The 14851-nt window shown below is 35.7% G+C and overlaps 1 protein-coding gene across 1 annotated transcript in view; it reads right to left on the bottom strand.

Moving 5' to 3' along the window:
• The window catches only part of LOC120608941 (cytochrome P450 2C42-like), a 38706-nt gene extending 31858 nt beyond the window's left edge, over positions 1-6848 (bottom strand). The window contains 1 exon segment of the mRNA XM_039870906.1: positions 6794-6848. Within this exon segment, the coding sequence (XP_039726840.1) occupies positions 6794-6848 (55 nt within the window).
• Positions 6849-14851: the final 8003 nt, after the last annotated feature.

The following is a 14851-nucleotide window of genomic DNA, read 5'->3' as shown; positions in this document are numbered from 1 at the left end:
GAAACTGTTGCGCACTATTGGTGGGATTGCAAATTCGTGCAGCCACTATAGAAAACAATAGAGATGTTCCTCAAAAAATAAAAAATAGAATTACCTATGACCCAGCAATTCCACTTTTGGGTATTTATCCAAAGAAATTCAAAACAGTAACTTGAAAAGATATATGGACCCTCTGTGTTCATTTCAGCATTATTTACAATAGCTAAGATATGGAAGCAACCTAAGTGCTCATCAATACACGACTGGATAGAGATGTGTTGTATATGTATATGTATATGTATATGTATATGTATATGTATATGTATATGTATATGTATATGTATATGTATATGTATATACGTTGGAATATTATTTGACCATAAAAAAATGAAATCCTACCATTTGTGACAACGTGGATGGACTTGAAAGGTATTATGCTAAGGGAAATAAGTCAGACAAAGAAAGAAAAATACCATATGATCTCACTTATATGTGGAATCTGAAAAACAAAATAAACAAACAAACAACACATAAACAAATTCACAGATGCTGGGAACAAGCTGATGGTTGCCAGATAGGAGGGATGTTGGGAGTCTGGGTGAAAAAGTAAAGAGATTAAGAAGTATAAATTGGCAGTTACAAAATAATCATGGGGATGTAAAGTAAAGCATAGGGTATATAGTCAATAATATTGTAATAACTATGTATAGTGGAGGTAGTAGACTAGTTGAAGGTTTCACTTCATAAATTATATAAATGCACAATGAAACTAATATAAAATAATATTAAATGTCAATTGTAATTGAAATATCGAAAAGCAGGGAAAAGATAAAGGGAATAAGTGGTTCAAACTTCCAGGTATAAAACAAATAAGTCATGAGGATGTAGTGTACAGCATAGAGGATATAGTCAGTAATATTGTGATAGTGTTGTACAATGTCAATGGTTGCTGGACTTATCATGGTGATCACTTCCTTAGGTAAAAAAATGTTGAATAACTACGATGTACACCTGAAACTAATACAATATTGTATGTTAGCTACATTTTAACAAGAATCTTTAAAAAAAGATTTCCACCTGAAACAAATATAACTAATATAATATTGTATACCAACTATACTTAAATTTAAAAAAAAAAAGTATACTTTGGAAAAATAAAATGAAATAATAAAAGTCACCATATCCAAATTTAAAAAAAAATAATTTTAACTTCTAGGTCCAGTAATCTAATAAAAATTACATTACTGAAATGATAATTATTATTACTAGTAATATTACTATTATTATCACCATCAATAGTTATGCTTTATTCAACTCCTACTATGTGACAGGGGCTATATCATTAATTTTATTCATATTATTAAATTTGCCTACCAAACCTATAATTGCTCCAAATTTCTCCTTCCTTCTTATACTTAAAATAAATATGTTTCTCCTCCTGTTTAAGAGAAGTTCCTCCATCTAATAATTGTCCCTCATTATTCATTTTCTACATAATCTTTTTAGCACTAGAGAACTCTATGTTTTACTAATACATAAGGACATTTCCCAGCTTCCCTGTGTGGCCATAAAACCAATTTTCCATGAACTAAGTTTACCAGAATGATGTTTGTAAATCTTATGCTGTTGCATAAAGGGTAACAGCATGAGCTCCTTTTCTCCCCCTACCCATGGACTGAAATGACAGCATGGAGATGGCCCCACTGTGACCACGCAAATGAAAACAATAGACTAGGAGCACAGGATGGTAAACCACAAGTCTGAGAAAAACTGGTTCCCATGGAAGAGAGGCAGCCTGCCAGCACTCCTCTCTATCATGTGAGATGAAAATAAATTCCTAACTTCTTTAATCCATTGTATTATTTGGGTCTTCCTCTCATGGCAACTTATTCAGTATACTAAACTTATAGTCTTTCATCTTTTCCATTGTTTGAATCCTTCTGCTACCTTATAATTCATTCTCTATAAAGCACCCAGAGTGATCTTTTCATAAGGCTAATGTTAACATGATAATCCTTTAGGCACATTAATGGCATCACATTGCTCTTATGCCAAAGACGAATATTCTTAAAATCCTTGTAAGACCTACAAGTTTTAGCTCTTGTTTACCTCTCCAATCTCATCTCATACAATGTTTTTACTTACTGTCTGGGCTACAACCAAATTGGTCTTTTTTCCCATATTCTAACAAGTAATTCTTCTCCAGATTAAAAAAGCCTAGAAGAAACTTTTATCTGATTTTTGCCTGGTTGATGCCTAATCATTCTTTAGATCTCAGCTCCAACTTCGCTTCCTCAGAGAACCTTCGCTGACTGTTCCTCAAAGCTACATGGCCTCTTTCTACTGTATCTCTGATATATGGTTTAGAATCACACACTTATTTGTATGATTATTTCATAACTACATGCCCACCCTCTAGACTGTAAATTCCATAATGCCAGGGTCTTTTTTTCATTCATCATTGAAAATTCCCAACATCTGACATAGTGTCTAACACAAAGTAGGCATTCAATAACTTTTTGAATATACAATATACTAATAACTTGTGCAAAATAATTATTATTCAGCTTTTAAAGAAATTGAAATTAAAGCTCAGAGAGATTTTAAAAACTTCACCAAGGTTGTAAATTAATAACATGGATGCACTGAGGTCCTGACACAATCTCTTTGAATCCAGAGCCCAAAACACAGGAAGAAGGAGCTTCCAGGGGCAGTGTTCTCATAACTAGCCAACTCGGGGAAAGTAGATTTCAGATAATTCCCTCGAGATTTAGAGAGCTATTGCTATATAAATAGGTAAGAGTAAAATATTATTCACTCATTCATTGAGCAAATATAACAGAAACTGTGAAAGTTCCTAAACATTTAGTTATTTCCTCAACTTCGCATCAATGTGTGCTTCTAGGAAAATTTTAGTGCCGTGACTCTGCAAATCAGTAAATTCTCTTTTACAATTGAAAGCAGTTTCATTGCTATTAGAGTTCATCAAAGAATAATTACTAAAAAGATGACCTAGATCACAATATATGCAATTTCAACAATCATCTTATGGACCTCATTCCATCTGGCAGCCTACTCGCTATACACCATTTACAATAATTTCTGGGTGTCCAGTGGACATTTCCCTTTAAAACTATTTCTTTAAAACATCGTGCCTGGAACCATATTTTATTTAGATAGAAGCCTGTCTTATTTACTCATTGCAAACAATTAGGAGAAAATTAATCATATTTAACCTTGTTTAAGTATGTGTTGATATCAGTATTTATCTGCAGAATATTTCCAATGAGTGGGGCCAGGTGGCAGCTTCCCTTGAGCATGGCTTCAGTTCCATAGGAAGAGGAGAATCAAACAAAAAAGATAAATCACCAGGACTGTGAAGAGATCCATTGATGTGCTTTGTGTAAGTGCAATTGAAAACTTATAATCCAAAGATTTTATAAATACTAGATGTGAGTTGATCATCAAAAATGCAATGTCATCGAACTTTTGGATAAATATTATTTAATCTTCAGTGTACTTTGGCCTACTAGTAAAGATTAAAACAAAAATGAACAAACAAATAAGCCAAATAAACTCATTAGGTACAGTCAATAAAATGGTAGTTACCAAAGGGGAAAGGGTGTGGGGGAAGACGAAGAGGGAAAAGGGAGTCAAATATATGGTAATTGAAAGGGACTAGACTTTGGGTGGTGAGCACACAATGTAGTATACAGATGATATATTATAGAATTGTACACCTAAAACTCATATAATGTTATTAATGATTCAGAGACCTCCCTGCCCAGTTAATGAAGGGCAAGACTTGAATTTGAACCTAGGACATGTGACACATCACATATGACAATTATAATTTAAGAAAAAAGAAATGAGTGCTGATACAGCAGCCTGGAGGAAAAAATGGCCCAGTCTTAGGAGCCTTGTAGGTATGGAGGCCAACACAGGATTCCCAATGTTTTACTCTTCTACACTGCTGGAGACAAAGTGTTCACAGTCCTGCAACAGAAAGAGTCAACCTCAGAGGATGTCAGCGGGAAGGTCCTGAGAGTCAGGAGCTTCCCTCCAGAGCTTCTGTAGCAGCACAGAAACAAGGCTAATAAACAGTCACCAGCTATTCAAGCTTAGGGTGGAGGATGGGGAACTAACTAGTCAAAAATATCTCAGTCTGGAAAGACTACCACATCCAGATTCCACAGACGAGAACATAATATATTTACATCAACTTGTAAGTGTAATAAAATAAAAATACCACTTTATATCACATAAAAGAACCTATTTTAAAAAGTCTTCTGTAAAACCACTATTAGATTTTTATAAAGTGCCTAGAATCTTAAAGTGCTTTTTTAAAAGAAAATAAATTGAATTCAAGAGGAATAATTCTTTTTATCTGTAGAATTCTATGAAGTCAATGAAGCACTTTTGTGAATATCTTATTATTTGAGTCTCATAATCAACTCGTGAGACAGGTATTTTTTTATCCATTTTACAAATGAGGAAAATGAGAACCAGAACTGAAAGAATTCACCCAAATTTCAACTTCTAAGGTAGAGTAAAGATTCCAGTTCTGGTTTTATAACTTGTGAATTCTGCATTGGGAAGTATTTCCATTTAATTATATTTCTCAAACATTTGTTGAGTAATTATTCTGTATCTTGCAGTCTTGCTTTGGCATTAAAAATTTAATTAAAAATTAAACAGAGTCAATAATATTATCATGGATAAATAAAAATGAGAGTTCAGAAAAGTTTGTACCTTTCTAATCTTTAGAACTTCTGGAAGCTAGGGTTCAAAGATTCAAAGAACTTGATTTCAAAAGAAATGCAGTTATTAGCTGTCCAATCCCACATCTGATGTACACTGCCTCAGATTTCCGAAGATGAGCAGATTTTAAAACAATTACATATGCAAATTGTTTTAAAATAATTCTCTCTCTCTCATTCTCTCTCTTTCTCTCTCTCGCTCTCGCTCTCTCTCTCTCCTCTCTCTCTCTCTCTCTCTCTCTCTCTCTCTCTCTCTCTCTCCAGAGTAATTCCTTTGCCAATTCCTTTGCCTAAGAAACTTGTGTCTTAGCTCTGTCTATGCAATCTTTCTGGAGGTTCCTATGTCATATGCTTAGGAATTTTACTCTTCGTGGAAGGAAGAGAACAGAAATAATTAAGCTGGAATGGATCTTAGAAATCATCTAAAGAAATTCTTTACTTCTTATATTAAGAGCAATGTAATAATTTGCTCTTAATATAAGAGGCAAAGACCTTTACATATAGTCATACAGTGGGGTAATATCAGAGCTGCTAGTTGAAGGGTCTTTATTTCCTAAATATGAGATTTTTTAAATTGCTTGAATCTGAAGAAATTTTAACATAATATTGAGTGTAAGAAACACTTGCTTTTAAAGTTTAACTCTCTTCTACACAAATGTGAGCTAGCCTAAAGACTGTAAAAATTTGTGATAACCTGTCTTACCTCAGATGGTAGAGACATCGAAGGTTAGGGAGAAGTATCCTTTTACTTGAAACTCTCAGTCAGAGCTCAAAAAGAAACTGGACTATTAATCCAAGGCATGTGGTCTCTTTCCCTTTGCTCTTGGTGACCAACAAAATCTTTAACAAAGATAAATGAGAATCTACTTTCTGGATACCCTGGCCAGTATTCTAATTTGTGGGTAGGTAGAGGACAGGCATAAATTCATGATAAAAATCATTCTATTTTCCAAGCCAGCATTGTTCGGCACCAAGAGGGAACTTCCAGCTTGAAAGAGTTCCCTTCGCCAGGAAAGAAAGAATAGAGTGAGCAACTAGCTTCTCAATCCTTTTGGGTTACTATGCAAAGGTCCTGCTTCAGTTTCACCATCCCCGTCCCAGATTGGCAAAGCTGAGATGTACAGAGATGACTAGGAACAAGGAAGAAAATCAGGGCCTGCTGATAGCAGTCACACAGAAGGAACCATTACAGTCCACAATGACCTGCTCAGCAAACAAACCCAGTAGATTTCACCACAGACAAAAATCAACATAGCCAGCACAGCCACCTGGAACCCCACTCCCCGCCGCCCAGATTACATCAGCTTTTGCCCCATAGGTATTCACATTTTTTGATGTCAGCCACTAGAGTCCCTCTCTACTTCCTGGCCCTGCTCCAGCTGGAATCCAAGAACCACATCATAAGCCAGCTCAAGCCTCTGCAGTTTTGTGAGGGTAAAACACCAGCCTAGACACACACACACACACACACACACACACACACACACACACACACACACACCTGCTGTCAATTAACATCCACTGCTGGGCACATACTTGGAACTAGCTTCTCCAGCTGAGCACCCAAGTGTTCTTAGCCTGAACCCCATCGCTGGCCTCCACTGCATGTACTTGCCTGGGGGGAGAGTGTGCAGCCATGAGAGAGCTTGTGGACCCAGATCAGGTCCTGTTTTCTGCACTGGCCAGTATAACCATGCATATCTATAGTTAGACCCTCCAGCTGAACACCTGCATGCCCGTGGCCTAACCCCCACCACTGACCTTCGCAGCAGTGCACACACCTGTAGGAAAAGTGTAGACCCTAGCAGGGCCTGCACAACTGCCAGTGAGTCCTTAGTTGGCCTGATCCTCCCTGCCTACCCTGACCCCTACATAGTACATATGTGTCTGCACCTGGCCCCATCCCCGACATGGAAACTGCAGCTGAGTGTGTGCTCACCACTGTCTCTAGCTACCCATGTTTCCTCCCCCTGGTCCCTAGCTGATGGACCTAGAGGCACTGTTGAGGACCCTTATAGCCCTTACAGCCACTGCAGACTCCTGGCAGTGCTCACCAAGGTCTACACAGTTGGCAATGCTGTGAACCCCAATAGCTCTAGCCAAAGACATCGTGCCTTCTCAGAGCCAGTACTGCTGCATGTTCCCACACTTTGCTCTCTGCACCACTTGACTTGGGGTCACAGCATATTCCAACATGCCCCTACTCACAGCTTAAAGTTTTCTCTTACTGATGTCAGTCCATAAAGACTAAAAAGGTGACTGCTTTTTCAAATCTGCAGACACCTATAGAAGTCTCCAAGGATCATGAAGAATAAGGGGGAAATGACTCCACCAATGGACTACAGAAATCTCTCATAACTGGCCCCAAAGAAATGAAGATCCAGGAATTGCTCAACAAAAAATTAGAAACAATTGTTCTAAAGATTCTCAGAGAGCTACAAGAGAATATAGATAAACAATTTAGTGATATCAGAAAAACAATAGAGAAAAAAATGAGAATTTCAGCAAAGAGAAAGAAAACATGAAAAAAGAACCAAATAGAAATTTTGGAGCTGAAGAATACAATGACTAAACCAAAGAATTCAATAGTTTCAACATCTGACTGGAACAAGCAGAGGAAAGAATCAGTGAGCTAGAAGACAAGTCAATTAAATTATCATTGCAGAGGAGAAAAAAAATAAAAAGAAATGGAAAAAGCCTATGAGACTTATTGGACACCATCAAGAAAAATAATGTATGCATCACTGGAGTCCTAGGAGAAGAGGGGAAAAGGGATAGAGGGCTTCTTTAAAGAAATAATAGCTGACAGTTTCTCAAACCTGGGAAGGGACTTAGATATCCAAGATCATGAAGCTAATAGGTCATCCCAAAAATTCAACCCAAAGCAATCTTCTTCAAAGCACATATAATAAAACCATTTAAAATCAAAGACAGAGAACTTTAAAAGCAACAAGAGAAATTTCTCTCATAAAAGAGAAAGGTTATTAGCAGGTTTCTCAACAGAGACCCTGCAGACCAGGAGAGAATGGATGATGTACTTGAAATACTGAAAGAAAGAAACTGCCAACAAAGAATACTTTACTCAGCGAAGCTATCCTTCGGAAATGAAGGGAAGATAGACTTCTAAATTCTTATACATAGTAATTACAGCTATCACCACAGACTTATAGTTCTTTGCAAAGCCTGGAGATAATTAAGCATTGATATAAAAAAGAACAGAGGAGTTAAGAATGGTGAAACCCTTTTATATATTGAGAAGCTGAAATGACTGAGTGTAGGTCCAAAGAGGAGAAAAGCAAAGAGAAAGAGAGAAGAAAGATGAGGTCAGATGTTTGAAAGATTACAAGTAAGAAAAAAAAGTCCATATTGCTCTAGAAAAAAAACTTTGAAAAAAAGAGTAGAAACTACTAAAGGCAAGTTTATTTTTATTGTTATATTTTGGATAAAGGAATAAGATGTTTTCTTTAGTTTGGTTTTCAAACACAAGTAAGGAAAGGAGAAGAAGGAAAAGTTCTTGTTTCCTTGTTTTAATGAAGCAAAAAAAAAAAAACCCAAAAAACAAAAAACAACAACAACCAGATTTCAAGGAAAGGTTATCCATTCAGGCCTAAGGTTCTACTTGCACAGGGGAATGCACACCATCCTGTGGCATATTCGGATATTGCCATTACCGGAATGCAGCGAGTTTGCATGTATTTTAAATTTTGACCATAATGTAACTCAACTCCTTTATTTTACAAATGAATTTATAAGGAACAAGAAAGTTTATTTTGGAGAGGAGTGCCTGTAAAGTAAAACTATTACAATAGTCAGGCTAAAATCTGATTTTTACCCTATCTCTTTATTTAGATTGAAGAATAAGCCAATAAAAGAAAAAAGAAAGTGGAGGGACAATTTGGAATGCAAGACAACAATCAGAGTTATTGTGTGAGTCGATTCTAGGCCCTTGCCCAGGAAAACACCATAAGTCATTAGAGCTGGCAGTGGGGGTTAAATCATTACTATAAAAGTTTTAACCCATCATCCAACATGAATTTGTTTTAAGATAAGCAATCCTGTGACTAGAATTGAATTATTGACAGTGAGCAAAGGGGAAAGAGTGACTTAAATATACACATACATACCCTGGTATTTGGGTATATTCCAGAATTGTTCTGTGGTATATCTTTACTTAAAATATATACAACAAAACAACAATTAGTAATTAAAGAAATTTATGTTTTCGATTTTTATTTAAAGACAAACCACACTTGATAAGGTTTGCTATAACAGGCACCTAGACAAGCAAACCCATTAAAAGGCACTATAATTGGTCTGATGGCACAAAATCATCACAGGCATGGACCCAGGGAGAAAAAAGCAAATATTTCTCTGGTTATACAAATACAATCTTATTAAGTGGCAAATGCGTCTTCTGGATATGCTTGTTTTATGTCACTCTAATAATTTCCACATAAAATATTCACAGAAAGCTAACACACAATTATTCTGTAAGAAAACATTTCCCTTAACTGATTGTGAAAATGTATTCAAAATGTTGTATCGTCACAATATTCTGTTTAAACTGGGGAGAAAATACTTGGGTCTGAATGGGACTAAAAAGTAAAGTTTTGCTTTTCAGATTGTAGATGGTCATAAGGACCATGGCTCCCATAAGAACATCAAGAAAACACTAGATGAGCAACAAGATTATATTTATCTAGCAGAAGAGTTCAGGTTACAACTCAGTTCTAGAGGACAGCTTCTTCTTGATGACTCTTTTTCCCCTAGGGAGTAAGGAGAAATCAGCTGAATTTTGAAAGACCGAGTGGGCTAGAGTGGCAGTTGATAATATGGAGGAGCCTTAGACATAAAGCTATTCCTCGCTGCCAGCCAGTTTTCCCCACCAGACTTTTATCAAGCACATAGCCAAGTATGGGATACAGCAGGGCGGGGCTGGAAGAAGAGATCTCCCATTGTATGAAACGCTGGGGGTTGGGCTGGTAAACGAAGAGTTTCAGATGCTTAGATCCCAAGCCCTGCTGAAAAAGATGCGTAATCCTGCTCTCAAGACAATGAAATTAATCGTTGGCTGAAACTAACCCAAAATGAATCCTAACCCCAAAAGAGCCCAATTTGGGATTAGTGCAAAGAGTTTAGCTCTTCACTCTGCCATATAGAGGAAAGGGCATGCCTCTTCAGGGAAAAAGATAGTCAGTCTCTACTATTGTTTTTTTAGTATGCAATAAAAATTTATGAGACACACAAAGAAGCAAGAAAATATAACAGATAATTAAGAAAAAAAAATCAATCAGAGGAAAACATACCCAAGATGAGGAAGATGTTGATATTATCAGGCAAAGACTTTAAAATGGCTACTATAAATACCTTTAAAATGTAGAAAAATGGAGGAAATGGCAATAATGGATGAAAAGATTAAAAGATTTTGCAGAGAAAGAAAACTCTAAAGGGAACCAAATGAACACTTCCAAATTTAAAATTATATCTGGAGTAAAGAATCCATTGGGTGAGCATAACAGCAGATTGGGTAAAGTAGAAGAAAGTATCAATAAAAATTATGCTAATTGCAGTACAGAGAAAAAAATGAATGAATAAAAAGAAAAGAAAAAACACCTCAGTGCCTTGCAATATTCAAACAGTCTAGTATATGTTCAATGGAGTCTTTAAAAGAAAGGAGAAACATAATAAGGAAAAAAAATATTTGAAAAAAATAGTGTAGAAACCTTTCACAGTTGATGTCTTAAAACTGCATAAAATTATATATTGAAAATAAGTCTCAACAAAATGGCTACATTAAAAGATTTCAAACAATTCAAAACTAAGTAAAGTTATCACCAGCAGATCACACTAAAATTATGACTAAAAGAAATTATTTATGTTTAAGAAAAATTATCCTAGACGAAAGCATGGATCTGCAGGAAGGAATAAAGACCACTGGAAGGGGTAATGTGGAAATTACTTAAATAAAATTATTTAGAATTTTTACTTTTGATATTCTTTAAAGACTATATATGTAGAAATAAAATATAACAATATCATAAAAGATAAAAGGCAGGAAATAGAAGTATGCTATTGTAAGGTTTTCATACTATACTTGATATAATATTATTGAGACACTGACTACAGTAAGTTGATGCTATAAACTGTAAATTGCTAAAAAAGAAAGAAAATATAGACCCAATAAACAAAGAATTTAGATCAAACATAACTGTAAAAAATACACAGTTGAACCAAAAACATTCAAGAAAAAAGGAAAATAGAAACAAAGACAAAAATGACTAAGAGGAGCATGGCAGAGTGAGAGATATCCCCAGATCTTGCCCCTTGAAACAACAATAAGCTGAACATTTAAAACTCAACAAAAAAACACCCAACCAGCAAGTCTGAGCCAGGGATATGCAAATAAGAGATATTATGGGTCAGAACATCGGGAGTCAGGCGGTAGACTGGGAGAAATGAAGAAGCTTCCTCTTGCAGTTGGAGCTCCCTGCAGGAGGAGGGGGAGGGAAGAAGGTGCAGTGGGTTCCCCTAGCAGTCCCGCCTGATAGAGCTATGAGCTTCACATAGCGGCAGTGCCCAAGGATCAGGGCAGAAAGCAGAGAAATGGGGACGGCAGAGAGGTGGGGACAGCAGAAAAGCAATAGTTGATTATTATTAGCCGAGATTGCAAAATGTGAGGCTGAGTTGCAGCCCCCATCCTACAACTCGAATGGGAACTCCACCCATATCCTCCAAGACTGAATACTGCAGAGCCCCAGGAAAATCTGAGAAACGCTACTGAAACTGTCGCTAACACTAACAGGGACTGAGATTGAAGGTAGTGAGCATGATTATATATCTATAAGGAAAAAAAAGGCATTATTAAGACTTTATATAAAGCAAAGATCCAAAAGGCTTGGACGCCACCTACTGGAAACCAAAAGAAAAATGCCTTCTTTGCAACAGGCTAAGGAGAGATCTTTATATAATATATCTTCTTTCTAGGGGGTAGGGGGGAGCAGAATACACTTTCATTAATTCCCCGGTCGGAGAAATAGTCCATTAAACACCATGAACATCCAAGGTGACAAGACAGCTCAGAAAGAAAGAGAAAAATCTCCAGAAAATAAGCTTACGGAAATAGAAAATTGTGACTTAAATGATAGAGAATTCAGGATGGTACTTCTAAAAAAACTCAATGAGTTCCAAAATAATTCATATCAACAATTTCAGGAATTGAAAAAACAACTAGATCATCTGAATGAGTTTTTTAGCAAGGAGATTGAAACCTTCAAAAAGAACCAAATAGAACTTCTGGAGATGAAGAACACACTAAAGAGATGAAGAATGAACTAGCAAGCTTGGGAAATAAAGTCGACCAAGTGGAAAAAAGTATCAGTGATACCAAAGACAGAAATCTAGAAATAAATCAGAAGGAAGAAGAGAGAAACCGAAGAATGAAAAATAATGAAAGAGAAATACAAGAACTAGCTGATACCATCAGGAAAGGAAACATAAGAATAATGGGCATTCTTGAAGAGGGAGGAAAAGGAGCAGGGACTAGAAAGCATTTTCAGACAAATAGTTGATGAGAATTTCCCAAATCTAAGAAATGAACTGGAGCTTGGAATTCAAGCATTCAACAGAACACCCAATTATCTCAACCCAAAAAGGTCTTCTTCAAGACAAAAATTATATTAAAATTATCAAAAAATAATGACAAAGAAAGAATTCTCAGGGCAGCGAGGGAAAAGAAGATGGAAATCTATAAAGGAAAACCCATCAGATTATTATTGGACTTCTCAGCACAGACCTTACAAGCCAGAAAGGAGTGGTATCAAATATCCAAACTATTAAATGAAAGGAACTACCATCCAAGAATAATGTATCCAGCAAAGCTCTCCTTTGAGTGTGAAGAAGAAATAAAGACCTTTCCAGACATACAAAAATTGAGGAAATTCTTCGCTATGAGGTTTGCATTATAAGAAATACTGCAAGGAGTCAGCTCACCTAAAAACAAAATGACAAAAAATACATAACTACGAGTAAGGCAACCAGCAGGCAGATAGAAACAGAGGAGTGAAACTCTTACTAAGAACAGGGCATTATAAGCTTAAACAATAAGAAGAGAATTGCTATAGCAAGATAGTAAGGAACGTTCAGCATACATAGAGACAAATTGAGACAACAATGACAGAAAAGAGGAGGATTCAAAGATCCAAATTTGCAAAGGGGAATGGAGATAAGGCACGTGCAGAAGAAAATGGATGAGTGTATATATACTACCTTTACATATTCGTAATGGTAACCACACGCCAAAGATTCAGAACTGAAATATGTAACATAAAACAAGAAGGACCAGAAGGAAAATCCACAAAACCCAACAAAAATTAAAAAAAAAACAAAAACACAAACACAAGGACAAGGAAGCAATGGAAACACCAAGCTACCAGAAAGCAAAACATAAAATGGCTACAGAAAACCTCATATTTCAATTATCACCCTAAATGTAAATAGACTGAACTCACCAATAAAAAGGCACAGAGTTGCAGAATGGATCAAAAAACAAAACCCAACCATACGCTGCCTCCAGGAGACACATTTCAGTTCCAAAGACAAATATAGACTCAAAGTAAAAGGGTGGAAAATGATATTTCAAGCAAATGGCATTCAGAGAAAAGCAGGAGTAGCGGTACTAATATCAGACAAAATACACTTCAAAATAAAAAATGTAAAGAAAGATACTGAAGGACACTTCATAATAATAAAGGGAATCATGCACCAAGAAGTCATAACAGTTATTCATATCTATGTTCTCCATCAGGGAGCCCCAAAATATATAAAGCAATTAATTATTAACTAACAGAAGTGAAGAGAGAAACAGACCAAAACACTATCGCAGTAGGGGACCTAAATACTCCACTGTCAGATATGGACAGATCATCCAAACAGAAAATCAATAAGGAAATAACATCCTTAAATGACACATTAGACCAACTGGGCATAATTAACACTTACAGAGCCTTTCATTCCGAAACAGCTGCTTATACATTCTTCTCTAGTGTACATTCTCAAAAATCGACCACATACTGGGACACCAAGATAGCCTCAACAAATATAAGAGAGTTGAAATCATATCAACCACATTCTCTGATCATAATGTTTTGAAGCTAGAGATCAGCTATAAAAGAAAGGGGGAAGAACCACAAATACATGGATATTAAACAACATGCTACTGAAGAATGACTGGGTCAGAGAAGAAATAAAAAGAGAGATCAAGAGGTATATAGAAATGAATTATAATGATAGTAAAATGTAACAAAACATTTGAGACATGGCAAAAGCAGTCATAAGAGGAAAGTTCATATCATTACAGGCATATCTCAAAAAACAAGAACGAGTCTAAATAAACAACTTAATGCTTCATCTTGATAAACTAGAAAAGGAAGAACAATTGAAACCTAAAATAAGCAGAAAGAAAGAAATCATCAACATTAGAGTAGAATTAAATGAAATTGAAAACAAAAAACAATAGGAAAAATAAATGCAACAAAGAGCTGATTCTTTGAGAAGGTTAATAAAATTGACAAACCCTTGGCTAAACTCACTAAAGAAAAAAGAGGAAGTACACAAGTAAACAAAATCAGGGATAAAAGAGGAGAAAATATGATAGACACTGCAGAAATACAAAAGATCATACAAGAATACTATGAAAAAGTATATAACATCAAATTTAACAACCTAGAAGAAATGGACAGGTACTCAGAAAGATACAATCTTCGTAGAATGAATCAAGAAGAACTAGAAAGTCTAAATAAACTGATCAGCAGTGTAGAAATTGAAATAATCATCAAAAACCTACAAAAAAGTAAAAGTCCAGGACCGTATGGCTTCACCAGTGAATTCTACCAATCATTCAAAGAAGATTTAATACCTATCTCCTCAAACTCTTCCAAAAAATAGAAGAGGTTATACTTCCTAACTCATTTTATGAGGCCAATATTACCCTGATACCAAAACCTGGTAAAGATAATAGGAAAAAAGAAAACTGCAGACCAATATCTCGCATGAACACAGATGCAAATATCCTATATAAGATACTGGTAAGTCAAATACAGCAACATATTAAAAAG

This window comes from Pteropus medius, unplaced genomic scaffold (assembly GCF_902729225.1).
Source record: "Pteropus medius unplaced genomic scaffold, Ma_sr-lr_union100, whole genome shotgun sequence".
Classification (NCBI taxonomy): Eukaryota; Metazoa; Chordata; class Mammalia; order Chiroptera; family Pteropodidae; genus Pteropus; species Pteropus medius.
The sequence above is the reverse complement of the archived record's forward strand: the minus strand, read 5'-3'. Positions and strand labels throughout refer to the sequence as shown.